This window comes from Dreissena polymorpha, chromosome 13 (genome assembly GCF_020536995.1).
Source record: "Dreissena polymorpha isolate Duluth1 chromosome 13, UMN_Dpol_1.0, whole genome shotgun sequence".
Lineage (NCBI taxonomy): Eukaryota > Metazoa > Mollusca > Bivalvia > Myida > Dreissenidae > Dreissena > Dreissena polymorpha.
Window position 1 is genome coordinate 17,999,348 of NC_068367.1, and position 25,383 is coordinate 18,024,730.

General features: G+C 34.8%; 2 protein-coding genes across 7 annotated transcripts; one reads left to right on the top strand and one right to left on the bottom strand.

Annotated features, from left to right (window-relative positions):
* The first annotated feature begins 523 nt into the window (after window positions 1-523).
* On the top strand, window positions 524-8,773 carry LOC127855776 (sodium-dependent glucose transporter 1A-like). Of its 6 annotated transcripts, XM_052391579.1 has the most exons (4): window positions 524-1,428; window positions 2,326-2,498; window positions 4,542-4,654; window positions 5,335-6,612. In XM_052391579.1, the coding sequence occupies exons 1-4, from the start codon at window positions 1,318-1,320 to the stop codon at window positions 6,567-6,569; spliced, it is 1,632 nt and encodes a 543-aa protein (XP_052247539.1). In that variant the 5' UTR covers window positions 524-1,317; the 3' UTR covers window positions 6,570-6,612. The 6 variants fall into 6 exon arrangements, with proteins under 6 accessions (XP_052247539.1, XP_052247540.1, XP_052247542.1 ...); XM_052391580.1 differs by lacking the exons at window positions 524-1,428; window positions 2,326-2,498 and adding an exon at window positions 2,697-2,744 and having other exon boundaries at window positions 5,335-8,773; XM_052391582.1 differs by lacking the exons at window positions 524-1,428; window positions 2,326-2,498 and adding an exon at window positions 2,973-2,989 and having other exon boundaries at window positions 5,335-8,773.
* A 1,421-nt stretch (window positions 8,774-10,194) lies between these two features.
* Window positions 10,195-25,383, bottom strand: LOC127855778 (ASNSD1 upstream open reading frame protein-like). The gene is made up of 4 exons (XM_052391585.1): window positions 25,335-25,383; window positions 15,368-15,421; window positions 13,129-13,204; window positions 10,195-11,822 (listed from the first exon to the last, which is right to left on the bottom strand). Exons 1-4 carry the CDS (start codon window positions 25,365-25,367, stop codon window positions 11,746-11,748), a joined length of 240 nt encoding a protein of 79 aa, XP_052247545.1. The 5' UTR covers window positions 25,368-25,383; the 3' UTR covers window positions 10,195-11,745.

A 25,383-nucleotide genomic window follows, 5' to 3' on the forward strand; every position in this document is an offset into this window, starting at 1 on the left:
ACTGACATTATACGGAAAAAAAGACATCAGTGCTTAAACATGTATTGTTGCTGGGAAAAATATCGTCATATAAATGTTTTCTTTGTCAAGGGACGTTTTATACCTAAAATACGCCCAATGTATTCGACAGTCAAACCTAGTTTATTTGTTGTTGTTTTTTTTTTTACAAAATATAGAATAAAATTTCCAGCGACGTTTTTTTATGACAATCAACTGTTTAACTATGTAATTTAAAAATGTATAAATGCGATGTATTTATGGCAGTAATAACGGAAGGGTTTGAAGATTATCGCTGTGTTTATCCATTATATATGTGATGTACACAAATATTAATAAAGATTAGATAACAGCAAAACTGCGTCGCAGGAGAGTAGCCAGTAAATCGGTGGTCATATTTGCCAATTCACTCTAACACATGCGAAAAACACCGGGGCGGGTTTCAAAGGGCATCTTGAGATAAACTGTGTCGTTATAATGATTTTATTTCATGCGCCCTATTACTCTGTATGAAAGGTCCATCACGAAATAATCGTGTATAATGATATCAGTATATCGGTTTCATATGAGTATGGTTTGAGCATTCACAGTCCGGTCAAGATTCCGTAAACAAATGCAATATTAAACTACTTACATTAAAGTGAAAATATGTAAGAAATTATAAGTTTTCATCTTGTTTGCAAAATACTTAGACACAAATTTATAAACATTCATTATGGTGAATACAAACACAAGCTTTGCCAATGTCTTTAGAACTTAAACAAACATTAAGCCCTGGTGAGTATTATACATAAGACTATTTCTAGCGTTAGTCGTGTTTTAGTAGAATAAGACGTTTTATAGAATCGTGCTCTGTAGAAAAATTGTTTCTGGCTTCAGTCTACATTAAGTAATGAGTGGTTGTTATAGCTACAGTCGTCGTCACTCTGGAACCGCAGACGATTTATTCCATATATTTGCGGAGGAGACCGGAGATAGCCGATGCATCACGATTGCAGTCGTCGTATGTAGGATTAGACCGTGTCAAGCTTTAGTCGTTTTTTGTACGACATTCAGGTAGTGTACGCTACGCTCATGTTTCAACGCCACTTATACGCACTCCATATCTAAAGGTTCACTTCATACATCGATGTATATTGACCGCCTTTTTGTTCACGTCGTTTGTGTATTAAAAGCAAAAAGCAGCAAAACGCATCAGTGGGGAATTCTTGACAAATGATTCTCAGTCCTACGAAAAATGTATGAACAAAGAAATTAAATCCGCGCAGCGATTGTGTGGAATTAACAAAATATCGTCTACTCATCTAAAACATCGCAGAAATGGAATCGGGCACGAAAATGATCGCGTTTGTGACAAAAGTTTTTCAGGAGAGAGCATTCAGAAAAAAGATTGTGTACACTGTCTGGATATGTTCGGCATTTGTCATGCTGGTAAGGCAAATTAAATTTCGAATTGCAAGTGTAAACATACTCGCCTTGATTTCTGGTATCGGTCCTCACACATGAAGCTTTCAGTACCCCAAAATATTCACTCAGGGGACAACTGATTTGGACTGTTAAAATAAGCATTTCTTTCTTCGATAATGGTTTTATCAATTATTTGATACTGAATTTAAAAATAATTGTTTTAAACATAGCAATTATCCTCGTGTATATGCAAACACCCATGAAGTATCATTTTTAAATATTGTATAGTATCTGAGATATAGCCCTAAAAAGAAACATAGTACACAAACAACAAATGGCAATAACTATTGCTCGATTGGTTGCTGTAGGCTTGGGTACTACTTACATGTACCCCGTGGATACTTAAGTATACTTACATGTACCCCGGGTACGGTAAATCCGTTGTCGTAAAACGCGCTACCGATTATCTTAACCAAACTTCTCTTTCAAAAAAATTGCATCAACATGCTTTTTGAGTATGAGGTTCGATAATATAGAGACCATTTTACAGAACATTGACATAGATTTGAATATAATTAATTTCAAAAAAGTAGCCTACAACGACCGATTTAGCATTAATTTTCCCGGGTACGTTTTAGTATATTTACCGTACCAAGAAAGTGTAAGGCATTACGAGCATGGTTCTTGTGCAAGGATCTTCTCCTCATTTATATATTTAAACCTATGCAATTTCATGTTGAAATCTTACATATTTCCTGAGATATAGACCTAAACAGTTTGGGACAGACGTACTAACGGACGGACAACGCCAAAACTATATCCCTTCGCTCTTGGCGGGTGATAATAAACATGAAAATGCTCCATTGTCATATACTAATCCCCACAGTGAAAACCTTTAAACAGTTTGCACGATTCTTTCAGGGTTGGGTTGAAGCCCTATTCGGCCCCACATTTTCGGACCTGCGGTTGATCGTCGGCAAGAATCTAGAGACGGCTTCGTGGCTGTTTACGGCGACATCGTCGGGCTTTTTAGTCGGCTCCATTCTTACCGGGATGCTGTTCGACAAGTACAACCGGGTGGTAATTATGATTTTGTAAGTGAAGACAGAATAGATCTGATGTTTGAAGTACAGTCGGGTGATCATTATGATTGTGTAAGTACAAACGGGTGGTAATTATGATGTTGTAAGTACAAATGGGTGGTAATTGTGATGTTTTAAGTACAAACGGGTGGTAATTATGATGTTGTAAGTACAAACGGGTGGTAATTATGATGCTGTAAGTACAACCGGGTGGTAATTATGATTGTGTAAGTACAACCGGGTGGTAATTATGATTTTGTTAGTAAAGACAGAATATATTTTATGTTTGAAGTACAGTCGGGTGATCGTTATGATAAAGTAAGTACAACCGGGTGGTGAAAATGATTGTGTAGTACAACCGGGTCGTAATTATGAGTGTGTAAGTACAACCGGATCGTAATTATCTTGTTGTAAGTACAGACGTGCGGTAAATATGATTGTGTATGTACAACCGGATGGTAATAATGATTGTGTAAGTATAACCGGGTGGTAATTATGATTTTGTAAGTGTAACCGGGTCGTAATTATGATTGTGTAAGTACAACCGGGTGGTAATATGATTGTGTAAGTACAACCGGTTGGTAATTATGATTGTGTAATTACAACCGAGTGGTAATTATGATTGTGTAAGTAAAACCGGATGGTAATTATGATTGTGTAAGTAAAACCGGATGGTAATTATGATTTTGTAAGTACAACCGGGTCGTAATTATGATTGTGTAAGTACAACCGGATGGTAATATGATTGTGTAAGTACAACCGGTTGGTAATTATGATTGTGTAATTACAACCGAGTGGTAATTATGATTGTGTAAGTAAAACCGGATGGTAATTATGATTTTGTAAGTACAACCGAGTGGTAATTATGATTTTCCTAGTACAACCGGGTGGTAATTATGATTTTGTAAGGACAACGGGTGGTAATTAAAAATGTTTAAGTACAACGGGTGGTAATTATAATTGTGTAAGTACATCTGGATGGTAATTATGCTTGTGTTAGTACAACCAGGTGGTAATTTTGATTGTGTACGTACAACCGGGTCGTAATTATGATTGTGTAAGTACACACGGGTGGTAATTATAATTGTGTACTTGGAGACATGTGAAAAGACGCTTATTTATATATGTGCTTGAGTTAGTTTCAAAATAATGTATTTAAGCTCGAAGGAATCGAAAGCCGACGGCTTAATAAAACGCTGTCGATACGGTTGAAGGTACTTCCAGTACTCGAACCAGCACTTTGTGCATTTGGGCGAGATCTACAAAAACGCTCTAACATATGGAATCGAACTAGTGACCTCCTGGTTGCTTGGCGGAAACTAAATCCACTACGCCATGTGCTTGAGTTCTAATAGATGCATATCTATTCGGGTTCATCTTATTTCTTTCGTTTCATTTAAAACCTTGTTTATTAAAGTTTGATACTGCAACCAGTCTAATTCTTACCGAGACACATATCAATCAATTGTCTGATATGTGTGTGAGTGTGTGTGTGCGCGTGTGCGTGTGAAGTTCATTTTATAGAGTGCGCCGGGAATCTCCATATGCATAGCGACCCCCAGAAAGCTGTAGTTGGGTAACGCGGTATAGTACGAAATACATGTGACGCCATTGTGTCTTTGAGGGACCGGGGTGAAGCACAGACAGAGGAGTTAAAAGACTAGGGTTGAGAGGGGGGAAGGGGGGAAACCTGGACCTATGAGTTTTAATGCTGGTATGTTACCACTATAGTGATCGCATTAGTAATAATGCCATCTCAGTCAGTTATATTCTTTTATACAAAAAGTCTTATAATGCTATGATTGTGTACCTGAAAGGAAAAGTTATGTGAGGCGTAGTAGATATGGTGTCTCCTTGGCGACTGAGAGGTCATGGGTTTGATCCCCATTGTAAGTGCGTTCTGTAGATCTTCCCCAAAGACACCAAGTACTAGTTCTACCCAGGAAACAGAATCCTTGTAAAGTCTCAGTAGGTCGATGCTCAAGAGGAGCCGATGCATTTAAAGGGATGAAGAAGATAGTAATGCAACGGTTGATTCCATTGTCTTCTTTTAAGGGCAATTGTCGGTACAGCTATAACGCAGCTGGCTATTCCGTGGTGCTCGATGTTTCCCTTAATGATTACTACAAAGTTCCTCTCCGGTGTTATGTGTGCAGTTTTGGATGCAGGTACGTGAACTTTCGTTCCTTTTCATTACGTCTTTTCGGTTTGATTCCGTTTCGCGCTTATACGTGTTCATTCGCGAGTTATATGCATATATTGGTGTTATTCATTAATCATAAACAATATCCCGTCATAAGTTGCAGATAGAACACAGACACAAAGATTACGGGGGGAAATGTTTCGTCGTCAAATTCAAATACTTATTTCTTTTTCCAGGTATTCACATACTCGATTAATTTTCTTGCGTTCAAGACTTCCCTGCAAACACCGAGTAAAAATGTCTCACATGTATATGTGTTTAGTTCTTTCACCTGCATAGCCTATTGCCGAGTGGTTTCGGGACAGAAAGTCTGAACCACAAAGGATCGAGTCACCCAACCAGCAGCAAGTGAAATCGATTGAAAACTATTACCTCCCTCCAAAGAGCCCGACACAATTTTATAGGATAGATATCGGGGGTTATTTATAAAAAAAAGGTATCTCAGTAGTGAAACATTGGCTAGCACTTGAATGGGAGGATTAAATGTACGGTATTCAGACATTGGTTCCTATGCTTATTTTGACACAGGCTATCATTTCTTTCTACGTGTTTTAGACAAACAGGTCATTCTTTCCTACGTTTTTTTTTACCAAACAAACTACGCGTATACAATAGTATTAAGCAAACGTTTTGTTTTTCTTTCAGGTGGAAACGCTGAGGTTATCGGCACGTGGGGCTCGGAGTCCGGTCCGTGCATGCAGGCGCTCCACTTTTGCTTCAGCGTTGGTGGAATTATTGCCCCTTTTGTGGCCATGCCTTTTCTAGCGGAAACGATAACCAGTCCAACGCCATATCTCGCAGAAACCGTGAATAGTTCAGCTCCGTTTGTCGTAAAAACGGTAACCGATCCTGCTACGTTTCTCATTGAAAAAGTTACCGATTCAAGGCCATACTTCGCGGTAAGTGCAACCATTCAAGCGCCGTTCCTTGACGCTGTAAACTCGTCAATAAATAATGCATGGTATATGTCAATGTCAAATGAGCACAATGCAACAGAGCCAACGTGGTCAGCTTACAACAGGACGATCCAGGATATGTCCGTCGACAACAGTACCAATACATCCGAATCTCTGTATGGCGAATCGCGAATATTTATAACCTACGCCATTACCGCGGGAATCATATTTTTAACTGCCGTACCTTTTGTAACGTTGATTTGTATTAATGGCACCAACAGAACAAAGGAAGTACATGGTCAAAACGAAGCCGACGAGCCCACTAATTTTCATTCGCTATCGACTGCAAAGAAGTTGCTCCTCTTGCTGTTGCTGTCTCTACTCATGTTCGTATATGTCGGTATGGAAGACACATTCGCTGGGTATCTGATGACCTTTCTGTTGGAGCAACTGAAATGGAGTAAACCGAAAGGAGCTCTAGCCACTTCCGTATTCTGGATGGCGTTCGGAATCAGCCGTATGGCAGGAATCCCTTTGGTGCGCGCATTTCGACTACGAACAATGATGTTGATATTTTCTACACTGACGATCGTTGCTTTTATTGGTCTTCTTTTCGCAACAGTTTACGACATATATAATTTAGTCTGGTTATTTATAGTGGGAGTCGGAATGTCAACTTCAATTATATTCGCCGCCATTTTTTCTTGGACTAATGAGCACGTGGTTTGTGTCTCGGGTAAAATTTCTGGAATGTTTTTGACTTCCGCTTCCGCTGGTATAATGGTCTTTCCGTTGATATTTGGATACACGATGGAGCACATTTCGCCAATGTGGTTCGTCTACATCCTAATTGGTCAAAGCATCACGTGGGTGTGTCTATTTTTAGTAACAATTTCGGTAACGAATTCTTTACTAACTTTACTTCCAAATAGTACGCCAATTGAAACTCACATTGCAAATAGAAGTGAAACAACGAGATTTTAAACATACGAATTGAGCGAACAATAAATTAAATGAATCTTTTTAACGTTTTCTTTTCAAAGTACAAACAAAATACTTGAGAATACATGATATTCAATATAAACATGTACATGTAGTGTACACGTTTTGGAGAGAACTGTTCTTTCCATACCTATCGTAAACATACAATAATTATGAATGTCATAACTACGATATGTTTTACGACACTTGTACATGTGTTGTATGTTTGTCTTCTGGCGTCGGTCTTTATTTGGCGTAATATCGTGATCGGGAAAAATGCAAAAGTTTAACAGCCGCAAAATAACATTATTTAACAGTATTGTGTGCTTGAGGTTGCAACTCATTTAAATCTACGTTTAAGTTTAAGAATCTCGTTTTTCTTACAATTCAATCACGAAAACGAAAAGGTTTGATATTATTATTGTTTTGAAAATGTACAAATGGATCAGAACATTTGATTGTACTCAAACAATACCGGCAATGACTGACTGCGCCGTTTTATGCACAGGAATTCGACAGCAAAAATTAAACAAGAGATGTGTTTGTCAGAACACAATGTCCCCTATTGCGCCGCTTTGAAGCCATCAATTTGACCTTTGACCTTGAAGGATGACCTTGACTTTTTACACTAAAAAATGTGCAGCTCCATGAGATACACATGCATGCCAAATATGAAGTTGCTATCTTCAATATTCAAAAAGTTATGACCAAACTTTAACGAAGGTTAAAGTTTTATGAAAGAAAAATACAATGATATTTGACCATTGACCTTGAAGGATGACCTTGACCTTGACTTTTTACCACTCAAAATGTGAAGCTCCGTGAGATACACATGCATGCCAAATATGAAGTTGCTATCTTCAATATTGCAAAAGTTATCAAACTTTAACCAAGGTTAAAGTTTTGGGAAAAAATGAATGAATAAATGACAGACAGACAGGCCAAAAGCAATATACCCCCGATCTTTCGATCCGGGGGCATAATAAAAACACAAGCTGATTAAAAAAACGTTTTATTAAATAACCCTTCTGAAACGAACCGCCCATCATGTAATGTGGATCGTGCTATTTCCTTAAAGGATAACACATACTGTGACACGTATTTCGCCTGAATAGAAAAACAAAACGCGAAAGTTTAAATGGAAGGATGAGGACAACTTTAATCAACACTATGTTGGGTGTTGGATGTAAGAAGTCTTCAGCATCGTCGTGGACGTTTCTTACTTCCATTTCTTTAAATGTACATTTTCACATTATTTCGTAGTTTCGTTTTTTTTTTGTAAAAAAAAGACATTAATTTAATTTACTTACAAGATAGGATTTTTTTTATTATTATCTTTATCAAAGACCTTTTCAGAAACGATCAGTCAAAATGTCGATGTCATTTTAAACGCTATGTCGGTAGTACAACTATTTCGTAAATGGTGAAAACAGAGACGTAGATAACAGAGATAGGAAGCTCGCCAAATTTCGGCAAACTCTCGCACATCGCGGGTTTCGGCGAGATAAGCGCGCGACTGTTTGTCGGTTGCCACAGTAGTTAACACGCTTATCAACAATCCTGAAACGCGCTTTCGCGTTCAAGTTTTTTACTTGTGATTTGAACAAATATTACTTAAATTAGAATGTACGTGGTATTATCACACAACTTTAATGTGTCAATTAAAATAATTCACACGCCGAATTGTTTTATTTAGCAATTATATTCGGTTCCTAACACAGGTGGTTAGCGTGTGGCTATGATATTAATTAGTGAAAACATAATTTTGAATGATAAATAATAATATTTTAAAGAAAAATCAACTTTTCCATAAAAAAAATTTTCACTATCAAATATATAATTATATAACAAGGTATTCCACTCCGAATCACCCGAAAACAGGGTGCATCGCTTTGAATAGCCATTACTTCATCAATTTTGCAGCGATTTTCAGGATCTAGGTCTTATTCAACGCATGAATGAATTTCCTTTCTGGAAATGTACATGTCTTGCAATATTTTAAAAATACTGGGTCAACTTTTAAGAAATAACACGATACACAACTCGCGTAACCCACTTGACAGGAGCAATCGGAATCTTACGACAAACAACTAATAATAGAATTGTTTTAATTAGATGTTTGTTTTTTATTTTAATTGCAGTGTTTTAATTGTGTTAATCCGAATGCCATTTACCTGTAGTATAATTTGAATAAAGCTCTGGACAAATTTTTCTTCTTATGGAGAGCATCTATTCTTGGTCTGCTGTAATCGAATGTGTGTGTTCTTTGTTCTCTTTAATTACCGCTAAATTCAATGCACGATTTTCCAATTATAACATTACCGTCTAGAGTATATGTATAGAAATCTTCAGACCCGTATACTGTGCCATTCTCCGATTTAGCATATCGATCCAGTTATTTAGTCACTTTTCTCTGTCTCTTCACTATGTCTTACACGGATTTTGTGTCATGTGATGACGAGGATTTAAATCTTAAATTGACTTCTAGGTATACCGATTATGATGAACATTGTGACAGTGAATTTGTTCAGGACATCACTCAGTCAGTTGTGTATGAGTGCCCAGAATGCAAAAAGTAAATGAAAAGAACATATGGATTCCATATGTTGTAAACAAGAATATCAGTGAAACTGATGGGTGCTCCCCGATGATGCGCTTTGTCAATCTATGTGTCCTTGACCCCAGCGACCTCAAACCTCTTCAAAAGGTAGTAAAGTATTGAAGGTGGTATGAGAAACTGTAACAAAAGTGTCACGGAAAATCTATTATTAGCATCGGTGACCTTGACCTTGATCCCAGTGACCTCAAACCTCATCAAAAGGTAGAGGTCCATGCAAGGTACGTACATGCCAAATATGAAAGAGATCGGTAAAGTATTGAAGGTGGCATGAGAAACTGTAACAAAAGTGTGACGGAAACATCTATTATTAGCCTTGGTGACCTTGAGCCCAGTGACCTCAAACCTAATCAAAAGGTAGAGGTCCAGGCAAGGTACCTACATGCCAAATATGAAAGAGATCGGTAAAGCATTGAAGGTGCTATGAGAAACTGTAACAAAAGTGTGACAGAAAAATATATTATTAACCTCGTTGACCTTTACCCCAGTGACCTCAAACCTCATCAAAAGGTAGAGGTCCATGCAAGGTACTTACATGCAAAATATAACAGAGATCGGTAAAGCATTGAAGCTGCTATGAGAAACTGTAACAAGCGTTTCGGAAACATCTATTATTAGCCTTGGTGACCTTGAGCCCAGTGACCTCAAACCTCATCAAAAGGTAGAGGCCCATGCAAGGTACCCACATGCCAAATATGAAAGAGATTGGTAAAGTATTGAAGGTGCTATGAGAAACTGTCAAAATAGTGTGATGGAAGGATGGAACTACAAATTAACTACAAAAATACAAACTACAAATAAACTATATGCTCCACTGAAAATATTTCGGGGAGAATAAAAAGCATAATCTGAACTTGAAAAAGTATGTCCTCTTATGTACATAATAATAAACTAAATCACATGTGTCCCAGCTTCTACAGAGGAGCCTATGCAACCATTTATGTGATACAGTCTCTTAATAAACCTCTGTTGTAACAATTTTAGTCTTTGCAATAAAAGAATGCAAGAACATAGTTCTTACAGTTTAATGATATTTCATCAAAGCTTCATAATTCATGAACAAATATCAATACACTTGGCATAACAAAAATTACGCAATTTATCAAACATTACACATATTAAGCAAGTTGTTGATATTACAAATAACATATTGGAGAACAACAGCTAATATTCTGCAGGTATGCAGGCAATGAAGCAGGGTATTTAATGTTGCTGAAGAAAAATCATAATCTCATAATAATTTTTTATCATTGAGATTAAACTATAAATGTGACTAAGAGTGTTAACATGTTTTTACCATAGCCATATAAGGGAAATTGCCCCGCCCCCTGGTGGCCATGATTTTAAACCAACCCGAACAATTTACAAACTTGTCCGAGACACATTGTTTACCAAGTTTCATGAAGACCAGACCATAAATGTGGCCTCCAGAGTTTTAAAAAGGTTTTTCTATAGCCATATTTAGACATATAAGGAAAAATGTCACGCCCCTGGTGCCCATGTTTTTGAAACAACCAGAACCATTTTTTAACTTGCCCAAGATATCATTGGGACAAATCTTCTGACCAAGTTTCATGATGACCGACAATAAACCGGAACCATTTTTTAACTTGTCCAAGATATCATTGTCATCTACATTTCTGGTGAAAAGCATTACAAACGAAATATATTTTTACGATTTCAAAGGAAGGGAAATGTTATTTTGCTTATTTAAAGATATTGCAAACATTTTTCTTTAGAATATTTTGAAAAACGGTGAACAAGTCCATTTAATTTTGAAATTTCTATGACAAAATGGGCAGCAGTCTCTCTCAAACTTCAGATGTTGCAAAGCATGGCTAAGCAATTATAACAGGCTGTACATGAATGAAATAACGCACATGTTGTTTGCATACACATCAACTCATACAAAACAGTAAGACAGTGAAATATCATGAGTTTCATTCTTTCACAAACAATTTTTTAATTTAATAACGTAGCTTTTCAAAATATGCAGATAAGAAATTACTATTGAAACGTATTCAAAAATTATATATATATTATAATATTAATATATAATACTGTGCTGTTAACACAGGTGTGCATAATATATATATATATATATATATATATATATATATATATATATATATATATATATATATATATATATATATATATATATATATATATTAAGCACACATGTGTTACCAGCACAATATTATTGAAATAAACTGTACATACACTGTACATACACGAAATGGTTGTCCTTGTTTGATTGGCTTATTCATACAAGGGACCATTGAACTAGCTGTAGACAACAAGTACAACAAGAAAATCTGTAATAATTGTTCAATACCAAACTGTTGTTCACAAATCATGCAACAGTACATTTAAACAAATGTGCATGCGGTCATAACATAACTCTGATGCATTAAAACCTGTGAACAGTGACATGTTTGTTAAACTCATCAAGTGATAAACACAATGTAAGGGCAGCAGAAATGGGCCCTAAAATGAAGAGCCATTCGGTCCAATAAAACGCGTGTTAAATATGGTAATGAACCAATGTACATTGTGCGTTCATCTGTCCTCGTGCAACTTGGGGTCTGTTTTGACTTCCGCAGCTTTGTATTCTTTTATTAAACTGTCCAGGTTTCCTAGAACAAGATTGACATAATAAAACGAGGCATACGGTAAAATATAAACATACCACAAATGATGAACATGTATTTTTGTGTATATCATATAAATGTAACAAGAGCACCGCATAACGGGAGCCTTGCTCGGCTATGGGTGCAGTTTTGAATAAATGAAAGCTTGTCAGAATTTTCATATTTTTTAGAGGTCACAGTGACCTTGACCTAGTGACCCCAAAATGGGTGTGGTGTGTAGAACTCATCAAGGTGCATCTACATATGAAGTTTCAAAGTTGTAAGTGGAAGCACTTTGATTTTAGAGCCAATATTAAGGTTTTAGCAGACGGCGGACGACGAGCTGGCTATGACAATACCTCAAGTTTTCTCCAAAAACGCCGAGCTAAAAATCAGATAAGAGCAATTATGCATTTTATAAATAAATGATGGACTAAATGTGTTTTTATTCATTCCTTAAATTAAGGAGTACCAGTATTGTTCTCAACGTTAAGCAATTAAAACATACATTTTTATTTCCTTTCTTCATTTAAATGAGGAATCATTCAAACAAACTGTTAAAACTGGTCTCTGTGTAGATCCTGAACATTTTGAAGCTTTATTAGGTATCGTATTCGAGTGATGCCTAACCATAGAACATAATATTTTTTAACTACATAACTAACAAGCTATAAGGGGAAGAAAACATTGACACATCCCAAAATGCAATGGACAGTCTCAAATATATTCTTATTTTTAGTTTAAACCCTTTTTATTTGAGCTTGATTACACATCGAATGCCTTAGGCTTTTTAAAACGCTCTCAATTCCGTTTCCTGGGACTTAGAACCAGTATCTTGGTGTCTTTGAGGGAGATTAAAACATAGCTCCCACAGTGGGGATCGAACCTGTGACCTCCCGGTCGCTAGGCAGACACCATATCCAATACGCCACGGCAACCTTAATTAATCTTATTTTCTAAAAGGAAAGCATGAATCATGTTTAAACAAGCGAAATGACAAATGCAAAATCAGTTTTTCCTCAATTATTTGGAAAATACGTGAAGTGATTTTCATTCGCAAGATTTTCAAGCCAGCATAGCGTGATGATAGCATACTATCTGTAGCTTCCAAAGGGACAGGGTTGAAATCCCGGCGATGGAATTTTTTTACTTTTTTACATGCTGTTGTCATCAGTTATGACTTCAAAACAATAAAGATTTGTTAGTAAACATTTTTCATGACTTTTTTTAATATGGATATTGGTGAACACATAACTTTAATGTATAAACAAGGAAAAGCCAAAGTGTGCGGGTATTCTCACTCTCAACTTACTTTTACATTCTACCATCATCTTCTCGTGGCTGGTCTTGAAAAAGATTTGACTGTTTGGTTGTTGCTTGTACACAGACTGAAATACATGCTTACTGTAAACAAGGGCTGTTTGTAAAACATGCATGCCCCACCATATGGGCTGTCAGTTGTAGTGGCAGCCATTGTGTGAATACGTTTTTTGGCACTGTGACCTTGACCTTTGACCTAGTAACCTGATAGGGGTCATCTGCGAGTCATGATCAATGTACCTTTGAAGTTAACTTGATTTATCATCCGGAAACCATTTTTCTAAGTTGAGTCACCGTGACCTTGACCTTTGGCCTAGTGACCTGAAAATCAACAGGGGTCATCTGCGAGTCATGATCCGAGGCATAAGTGTTCTTGAGTTATCATCCAGAAACCATTTTACTATTTCAGGTCACCGTGACCTTGACATTTCACCTAGTGACCTGAATATTAATAGGGGTCATCTGAGAGTCATGATCAATGTACCTATGAAGTTTCATGATCCTAGGCATAAGCGTTCTTGAGTTATCATCCAGAAACCATTTTACTATTTCGGGTCACCGTGACCTTGACTTTTGACCAAGTACCTGAAAATCAATAGGGGTCATCTGCGAGTCATGAACAATGTACCTATGAAGTTTCATGATCCTAGGCATTAGCGTTCTTGAGTTTTCATCCGGAAACCACTTTACTATTTCAGGTCACCATGACCTTGACCTTCGATCTAGTGACCTGAAAATCAATAGGGGTCATCTGCGAGTCATGATCAATGTACCTATAAAGTTTCATGATCATAGGCATAAGCGTTCTTGAGTTATCTTCCGGAAACCATTTTACTATTTCGGGTCACCGTGACCTTGACCTTTGACCAAGTGACCTGAAAATCAATAGGGGTCATCTGCGAGTCATGATCAATGTACCAATGAAGTCTCATGATCCTAGGCATAAGTGTTCTTGAGTTATCATCCGGAAACCATTTTACTATTTCAGGTCACCATGACCTTGACCTTTGATCTAGTGACCTGAAAATCAATAGGGGTCATCTGCGAGTAATGATCAATGTACCTATGAAGTTTCATGATTCTAGGCTTAAGCGTTCTTGAGTTATCATCCGGAAACCATTTAACTATTTCGGGTCACCGTGACCTAGACCTTTGACCTAGTGACCTGAAAATCAATAGGGATCATCTGCGAGTCATGATCAATGTACCTATGAAGTTTCATGATCCTAGGCATAAGCGTTCTTGAGTTATCATCCAGAAACCATTTTACTATTTTGAGTCACCGTGACCTAGACCTTTGACCTAGTGACCTGAAAATCAATAGGAATCATCTGCAAGTCATGATCAATGTACCTATGAAGTTTCATGATCCTAGGCATAAGCGTTCTTGAGTTATCATCCAGAAACCATTTTACTATTTCCAGTCACCTTGACCTTTGACCTAGTGACCTCAAAATCAATAGGGGTCATCTGGGAGTCATGATCAATGTACCTATGAAATTTCATTATCCTAGGCCTAAGCGTTCTTGAGTTATCATCAGGAAACCATCTGGTGGACGGACGGACGTACGGACCGACCGACAAGTGCAAAACAATATACCCCCTCTTATTCGAAGGGGGGCATAAAAAGTTACGTATTTAAGCTGCTTGAAGAAAAAACTTTGCAGCGAGATTAAACATGTCTAAGTGACCAAAATATAAATGATATTATATGTAGAGTATTTGTTATTTTTTGTAGATTATTAATTCTAATTTTACAAGTGATCAGATAAATTAATATTTCCATGAGTCAGTGATCTTACATTTTACTATACTGATCACATGAACAAAAGTTTTACTTTACTGACAGTACCGTTTAAGTCAGTGTTGACAATGTTTTTTGGAACAATAACACGTAAGGTTTCCTAAATAATAATCCAAAATATTGGGATTTTCAAAGTTTAACATGGAAGCTACATTAAATTGACATATTTAAAGTTTTAAACCACACCTTTCTTAATGAATCTGAGGCTTAACAAAGGTCTGATTGGTTGCTCTTGAGAGGTACTACAAATTATATACTGACTTAAAGTGATGCACTGATTTTAATGAGATTATTTTATTGGATGTCAATTGGATAAAATACAAAGCCTTTAAGGGCACCATGTACACTCAGAATTGGCATAATGTGCCTCAAGATTAAACACTGGTTAACATAAATAGGATATAAATATAAACTTGATCCAACTTACTGCTCCCTTTGGCTGTGATTTCAGCTCCTGTTCAAGAACTTGCTGTTCCTTTATCTACAAATAGAAAATCACATTTTGATCTTATACAACAACAACAAATCAAACAACTCATATTATCTTATCTAGGTTTCATAACAGGCCTTTCCCCTGTTTCTATATTTCAAAATCAGGAGTCACTCTCTAAAATTTGCAATCAATATATTTAATGCTCGTTTCATCCCAAAAGTGATCTAGAAAATAATAAGTCCATAACAAACTGATCAGTTGTTTAACTGAAATAGACCCCAAACAATTCAAGCAAGTGAGCGTATTAAAAACAAGGGCTGTTTGTAAAACATGCATGCCCCCACAAATGGGCTGTCAGTTGTAGTGGAAGCCATCGTGTGAATACATAAGAAACCACTATTCTGCTTCAGGTCACTTTGACCTTGACCTTTGACCTAACGACCTGAAAATCAATAGGAGTCATCTGCCAGTCATGATCAATATACCTTTGAAGTTTCATGATACTAGGCCTAAGCGTTCTTGAGTTATCATCCGGAAACCATTATACTGTTTCGAGTCACAGTGACCTTGACCTTTGACCTAGTTACCTGACAATATCAATAGGGGTCATCTGCCAGTCATGATCAATGTCTTATGGAGTTTCATGATCCTAGGCCTAAGTGTTCTTGAGTTATTGATTTCACAATTTTAATGGATTAACGATAATTAAAACAAGCACAGCCAGTAACATAAGTGGATAAAATCAGTAAAAGATGACATATTTTTAATCATAAATTGCTGATCTATAAAGTTCTGAGCAAGGTTTACAACAGGCCAATCTTGAAAAGAATTGTGGCCATGTTAGATTTGTATTATATCTTTGTCAAAATTGGAAAAATGATCCACCATATTTTGTCCATATGGAAATATTGGATCCACCCATCATCAACCTGTTGGTTGTTTTTCCATCCTTCATTCTGAAATCAGTTGCTTTTCATCAAGCCTCATAATTGGCCAGGAACCCTTAGCTTAACCAGTTATGTCTCAGTTATAGCACAATGAGGGTTGAAACCGCAGATAACTTATGAAACACATTGAAAATTCATGTGTTAGTTGACACAAATTATTTGAGGCAGCATTCCCATACCAGAAAAAGAAGTGTGTGTATCATTATTGCTAAACAAAGCTTTTCATTTTAAAGTTCAATTATGAGTCACTTGAAGAATATGTGAAATGTGATAAAATAACGTCAACAAGTCTGGATTAATTTAAGTTGGGATGTAAGTCAGCAAAAAATAACATTAAATGCACAAGAAGGCTAATACCTTTCGTGTTGCAAAAATGCACTTCCTTTTGTCTATATGAACTGACTTCCATATAGCCTTTGATCATTTTTGCTTTGACGGCTCTCAGCAACCCTTTGGGTTATAAACCGGAGAGTTGAATTATTGCAACTAGCACTTTTTTGGGTGGCAGACGTTTCTCCCCCAAGACGTTTCCACCCCAGACGTTTCCTCCCCAGACGTTTCACCCCCAAAATGGGGGTGAAACGTCTGCATAATATGTCAATGTATATTAGCAACAGTTATTTGTAATAAAGTGAAAATAAAGTATTAGTATTTTAATTGAGTGCATTTTATGTGTAAAAAAATGATGTTAGTTTAGTCCTGACTAATTGAAATATTAATTAATTATTTTATATGGTTGTTTAGGGAAGCCTCTAACAAATTTAACAATTAAATAGATCTAATTATACTTGATTTTATAAGTGCCTTAAATTGTTCTTGCATTAATTAAGCTCATTGAAAAATTGAGTAAAATCAAAGCTTTGATGTTCTTTGATGGTCATTTTAAATGGAAAAGTATGTTACAAATTTAAATAATTATAACTATTGTATTAATCAATTGAGTAAAAGCACACCTTTGATGTTCTTTGATGGTCATTGATGGTCATTGTAAGTGGAATGGTATGCTACAAATTAAACAATTATAACTATTGTATAAATCAATTGAGTAAACAAACACCTTTTTTTTGATGATCATTTTAAGTGGAATGGTATGTTACAAAGAAAAGAATTACTATTATTGAATTAATGAATTCATGTTGCTACAAACAAATCTATAATTTAAGTTTAATAAGATATTTTCCATTACTTGTTCATTAACAGTGATTGAATTTTTTTCATTTACCGGGTAAAGTGTATTTTTGCACGGCATGGACACAGTTTCATTTTATGAGGATTTTTTTTAATTAATAAAAAATCCAGTTTTGAAGTAAAATCAATTTAAATAATGCTATTATAATCAGAAAATTTGAATACGGAAAAATGTTTATTATTTTAATAAAACATCTTTGTGCTTCTCGTGAAAATTTAACAAAATGTCACTTACGCTACTTTTTACATTCAGAAAATGACATGCGTTTGTTATGTCAATTTCGAAAATTGGATAAAAACATTATTTTTACCAAAAAGGTTGACTTAATATTTTATCAGTTGATGTATGTCACCTTAATAAGCACAAAAATGGAAAAAAGTAAAAATTTATAAAATGTATAAAAATGTCAGTTACATGACTTATTACATTCAGTAGGCGATATGTTTTAATTATAATTTGTAAAACTAGATAAATACAACATATAAAACTGCATATTATGCACTTTTGATAAAACACAATTTATTCCCAAATTGATGTCTTATTCCCAATTCACATAATGCAGTGTTATAATGAAGATAAGCCATAAGTTATGATTTTTAAGAATGAATAATAACTATAACATATTTTTATTTTTATTTTGAGTAAATAAAGTTGTTATATGACATTAAAATTATAATTTATTACAGCCAGTATTGAATTGTAGTTCTCAAAAATAATTTTGATAAATAACTATCAGTGTGTCATAGATCTTTATTAATACCATTTACCTTCCAATTTAAAAATTAATTTAATTTGAAGCCAAAAAAATGTGACAGCATTTTCATCATTTGGCTAATATTAAATAACAACCACACCTACCATTATACAAGATATTAGGCACTTAGGGTGCAATAAACAAGCATTGACTAGATTAGCAAGTGTAGTACAACAGATAACAGCTAGATTAAGGGTGCAATATACAGGCCCTTTAATCAGCATTGATGAGATTAGGTGACAGGGGGATAAGATGAGATTCAAAGCACATTATTATGCAAAAAAAAACGTTTTTAAATAGTTTATCATTGTATTAAATATTATTAATGAATATATTTGATTTGACTTAATTGATAGTTTTATATATGGAACAGAACAGAACAGATAGTTTATTCATATAACTTGAACATTTACAGTTCATCGTTACATATACAAAACTGACAATATAATAAGCAATAAGCACATGCATAGTAATGCCAAAGTGACCAAACTAGTACATTAAAAGGTGTTATATATAATATACAATTAGTTTGTTTAACAGTATACAATTTTATGAAATATTTTATTATTTGTACATAGCGATTTATATATAATGGGTATCGCCCTAGTTCCCCGTACACAGCTGAATTAGCGGTACTCATTTTGACACCCAGTATTCGTTTCAAAAATCTTCTGTGAACTCTTCGCAATTAAAGAAATCCAAAAACGTCCCCATATGTCTTACACATAATTTCACTTCATCATACATAGACCGAATAATTTTTAACAATCTACCGTTTATTTCGCTCTTAATAAGCTTGTACCATAGTCCGTTTCAATATATTGAATCATAACATTTCATAAGGTCGATATAGCAACAGTATAGTTTCTTTTTAGTACTAAATGTTTATCTATAAAAGCCTTTAGTAGGAAAATAGCATCCACAGTGCTATAATTGGTTTTGAATCCAAACTATGGTAGTCATAGATGCATCTGTTGTATTTCACAGTGACATCCAATCATTTTATTATATACCAGAGCTCCAGATAAGGGTCGTATTTTCGTAATTACGAATTATTTTCAAGTCCGTTACGCATTTATTTTAAAATCTTGTCGTACCATTAAGAATTACAAAATCAAGTTACGAATATTATTTTTACATCGGTTCGTATCGATTTTTATTGAGCTCTTTTCACGTATTAAAGATCTTTGCGGTGCTTATATAGAATGGTTTTCGGGTTTGTTTAACAAAGCGCATTTTTTCCAATAAAAGCGGCGTATACAGTCTATCTGTCAAAAAACAATGGCGGCGCCCAGAGAGCATCCTAAAAAACTGGAAAGCGTCCAAAAACACGCTTTTAACATATTGTACGCAAAGTGAGCCGAAGTTAAATGTTAAGAAAGACATTATATAAAAGATCTTAAACGATGCTGTTTGTTCAGTTGCCGACACAGTCGGAAAAGCTAAACAAAAACGCGACACGACGGGTCCAAACTTAAACACAAAAAAAACATTGAACGAGTGGAAGGGACAAGTCCCGTGGCTAATCGTTGAAAAGATTGAAGGGGAGACCCGTTTTAATTGTGAAATATGTAAAAATTCATCTAAGGCATGCAATCTAAGCACAGTTTGGGCATATGAAGGTATTTGAAAAAAAATTGTATAACACTGAAAAGACACTGTTAAACTCGTATAAATAAAGTTGCTAGTATGTTTATTTTGATTTTTTTTTTGCATGAAAATAACCATTATTATTTATTTTTAGGTCATTTAGAAAAAATAAAAATTATTTTCCAAAACTTAGTAGCAACGTTAAGAATAAAATTTTAAAGTTAAGAATTCTTTTTGAAAATCTGGTAGTAATTTAAGAATTTCACAAAAGCTTATCTGGAGCTCTGTATACATACATATAAATGCATGAAAAAAATAAAATAGTTGACAATTATATAGTTTATTTATTTATCATATTTAACTGTTACAAGGAAAACAGTTTTGAAATTAATATAAATGTGATTTAACCATTTAATCAATTCACCAATTGACCCTATTTAATTGGATTAATTGGATTAAAAACAACAAACAACTACAGTTCCTCAACACTAATGATTTACATGCAATCCATTCACAGTTAAACCAAACAAATAATCAAACAAGCTGCTTCATAAATAAAGTTAATTGAAAACTTCATAAACAAAATAATTATTTTGATAATAAATCAAGAATAAACTTCAACCAAACAATCATACATTTATTGGGGGGAAACGTCTGCACTTAAACCAAAGTGGGGGAGAAACGTCTGGGGAGGAAACGTCTTGGGGGAGAAACGTCTAGGGGAGGAAACGTCTTGGGGGTGAAACGTCCGGAAACCCACTTTTTTCATGATAGTTGTAATAATTCAACTGAACTCTCAACTTTAAAACCCAAAAGGTTGCTGCGAGTTGCAATGCGCTGCCTATTGTCCTCAGGTGCGAAATTTGATCACCACCGCACAAGGACTAAGGAACAAAAAATGTGTTTTTGAAGTTTATTCATCGCTTTCCTTAATTGGTCAAGAATGACATCTGTTTAGTGATGTGCTCCCATCAGCTGCCAAAAACTGGGTTTGTGTTTATGAAGGGGTGCATATGGACTCCCAGAGCCGTCATTTTTGCTATGGCGGCTCTGGGAGTCCATATGCGCCTCTTCATAAACACAATCGCAGTTTTGCGCACAGATTTTGTGCGCATCACTTAACAGACGTCGTTCGTTACCAATTAAAGAAAGTGATTCATAAACTTCAAAATCACATTAAATACTGGCGTTATCGTTTGCATGCATCCTAAAAAACACGATGATATTTCAACACAGTCTTGCTGACTTTTTTTATTTTTTAAAGTGTAATATTCGACGACTGTCGACATCATTATCGACTTGAGGGTACATCAAATATCACGATGAGCAAAAGATTGGTGTACTGCGACAGAAAGAACAACAGAGTAAATAAAAAGCAAGTATTTCTTGCTTTAATCATACCATTTGCACGAGTTTGTGCTTTAGATAGGTAAACGTTGATCAGATTTTTCAGTATCAGTTTTCATTAGCAGTTACAGTGGTGATCAAATTTTGCACCTTTGGACAAAAGACAGCAGGGCCCTCAATCTTTCAAATCTGCGGCCCAATATTGGCCGCAGTCCCCCACCTGAAAAGTATACTTTTTTCCCGTTTTGGGGGGAAAAATTCCCCCTGAAATAAAAAAAAATAAAAAAGTTGTGTCTCATGATTATTATATCTCAATTCTATTTCAATTTAACCTTGTCAAACATACTAAATTATTAAAAATGAAATGAATATAGTGCAAACATTTACAAATGTAATAATGAGAGAGTAAGAAAAAAAATCCCCCCCAAAAGCGCAAAGGCCGCGAAAACTCCCCCTCATGAGGTTAGCGACCCACTTCCCCTAAAATTGATTGAGGGTCCTGGACAGCGCATTGCAACTCGCAGCAACCCTTCGGGTCATAAAGCTGAGAGTTGAAATATTGCAACTTATATGGACTATGCCTTATGAGTGTAATAAATGACATTGGAACATTGAAATATGTAGGTAGCCTTAGGGTACCAATTCTCGAACGGAACCAATTCTCAAACGATTTTTATAAATTATAAAATTTACTCTTGGTGGACTCTTTCAATTGGAAATCGGGTCCCATTCTAAGTAAGTCCAATATGAGTACATTCTATAGACAAGTTAACGCGTGACGTCACACGCACCTGCAAAGTTTAGACTCCGCCCACTGGTTGGCAAAAAAGGTGGAATTTATATAAGCGCATATAGAGAAGGTTGACAAAATCTTCGTTTTTAATGATAATCATGTACTATATCAAATATAATTTTACTTATTATGTCTGAATAAAACATTAGCATGCAAGGAAATGCATCTTTGGAACGATTACATTGTTGTTATTATTATTTGTTTTTACTGACAATGAACTCGGGAGTGGAACACAATCTAAGAGCTCGGTATGTGGTTAAACAAAATCTCTCTTCTTGGCACTTCCTCGCGACCATTTTTAGTTAAAAAATGCTCTTAAATTGAAATTCTTTCAAAATATATTTAATTTAATGAACGAAAACAAATAAGGATAAAAACAAACAACGAATAGGTCAATCGTATGTACGCGACATAGGGTAACTGATTTGAACCTTATATGTCTGGAAAAACTTACCTTCTTACATGTACATTTTCAATAAATTCTATTGTTTAATGTAATTGTTTTATTTAATTGTTCACACTAATTTTGGCACTCTTTGTAGCAGCATTTATATCCCGGTGTTTAATTGCACCTTTGTTATCACTAAACGATTATCTCGTTATGATCGGATACTGTCCAGACAATTACAAAGAAAACATGGTGTCATAAACCCAGGGACCTATACTTGGGCCCCTGCATAAACCACATGTTGCAGACGAGTGTCTGGTCAGTAAACATAAGTCACGATACCTCAATGTCATCTCTTGGCATATTGAGCAATCATTTAAGCCACTTTTTAAAGCTTAAAATACTGATAAGTTAATGTTTAAATGAAATATTTTAACATTTTAACAAAAATGAAGACATTTGTCGGAAATGTATTAACGGGAACGAGTGTATATATTTATTAGCCAGTTAACATTAATAATACATGGTTTAATAACTATACATTTTAAATATTGGGCAATTTTACTGCTATGCAATTAAGGTATTTAACGGGTACCGGCAAAAGTTAACTCCGCTATTACGTGTAAAGATTGTACATTACTGCAGTGTCCGAAACACGATCGTGAACATAAGCAGTCACAAAAGGAGCCGTTAGATAAATTAAATATATGCATTTATCATAAAATGCTATATTTTCATCACTCTTTATTACTAATAGAGATTTAAATATACATGCAAAAACAGTTCAATTTGCCTAATTAATATGCAGGTTTTTCCCGTTTGCATGCTAAATTGAATTTATATTCATTCAATGTAAACGAAACGTAAATTCATTCAATGTAAAAAAAAATTACCACAATATTTAAAAACAGTACTGTATGCCGCTTTTTAGGGCTTTGTTTTTATAATTGATCAAATGCACCTCTGACTCTATCGATCGCTGATGAAATAAAACACTATCCACACCACTTATAATTATAAAACAATTAATATATGTTTTATAAGTGTTGAAATATAATTTATTCAAGTCTTATTATCAGAAAGAATACGGATAATGTATTGTTTTGTTTTGTGGAATTGTCAGTATTTAATCTTCCGATCACGTTTACTATATGCTAATAACTACTTCGTATTTTTATGAAGAGGAAATTTTATTTGTGAATATACATTTATTTGGTACTAAATATGCTATATTTCCACTTTTTTAAAAAGAGTTTTAATGTTTATTTCATTTTTATTATCAATTTATTGACTAAACAAAAGCCCTTTATACATGTTTTACGTTACTGTAACCAGTGTTTTTGCATGCGCGGAAAATCCTGAATGTAAACAATAACAATTAACTTGTCTATTGGAAAACTTCCCACTTGACAGTCTCTTCTTCATAAACGCAACTGCAGACGAAGATTCATTGAACCAAGTAAAATTTTTATATTTTACCAGATAAATGAGTGGTTATTTCAGTTGGATCATTATAAGTCATCAAAATGTTTTGTTTTATAAGATTCTAACAATACAAGCGATGTTTTCATTCCCCTTTAAGGCTTTTTCCTACCTTTCACTTTGTTTACAACTGTCATAATAAGCGATTACATCCTTGACCTCGCCCTGTTTCTATTTTTATTTTAATGGATTAGGTTGCAAACAACTAAGTTGTTTTATTGTCAATTCCTACTGAAGCCAACTTGTAACTTGGTAATATTCAACCACATTTATTAAGAATCATTTTATTTATAAATAGAATATATCTATTTAGATTTTCTTTTTATTTCTTTTCGACAAATGACACGAAGAAAATCAAATAAATACTCCGTCTGTGCTCTACAAGCAGCAGTTAGAGAAGTAAAAAAAAGTAAATGTTTGTCCACAGTATCAATAAGTATCTTTTGATTAAATGAACAAAATATATTAGTAATGATTATCCACGTCAGTTGCTATGTATGCTATAGTCTGGTTGAGTCATGGGTAATTTTCATTAAGTTGTTACATCACAAATAATTTATAAATATATGACCATGAATCATAATGAAAATAATTATTAACCTTTCTTCTTTAAGATGTGTTGCTTTTTTCCAAATGTTTATCGTCTTTAAACATCAAAATAATCGACTGTGTTGATAGTGTCAAACTACCATCATGAAAATAAGCTTCCGGTTGATTAGTGGGTTCTGATTGGCTGCCAGAATTTCAAGATTTGCATACTATAAATAGCCTTTAAACTGACCTTGCAGGACAGGTTAATTTCTTGTGAAAAAATGTCAACAGACGATGAAGCATAGTAAATACTCATAAATAAACAATTTTGTGTTACTTTGAAACACTATATGAACAATACATAAATGAGGAAATACTTCATAAGAACCTATCAAGTTATGATGAATTACGCTATTTACTTGTTTTTGACGCATTTTTGATCGGAAAAAATGGTGACCGTGTCAAAACATTTTTCCGTAACGAACTGCATCATGTGCGAACGTTCTATCGCGAGATTTCACGCGATTTCTATACCCACGAATCAAACAGAACCCACGACTCAACCAGTAACAACCATAAATGAATTTATGTTACCAGTTTATGTGTGTGTTGCAAATGTCTGATGGTTTGCTTTAGTGAACGTTCAATAAAAGACGATAATTGGCTCCAAACGGGTTGCAAAATGTTAATAGAACCGATTTCATTTGACCAACGGTAAGGTCGAGTTATTAACGCTTGTTTTCTTTACAATTTAAAGTTTCAGAAAGAGTAGTCTTAACTGAAATATCAGCTTAAATTAATTTTAATTCTAAATTAAATAAAATCGGCAAAACATCGTTCGAGAATTGGTACCCTGAGGCTAATAATCCAACCTCGAAGATAATTTATAAATGTTTGTACAAATGAAAGGCATGAACGTTTATGGATGTAAAATAAATACCTGTTTCGAAAAATTAGCAACATTCAACTCCATGTCTAATTTAATAATA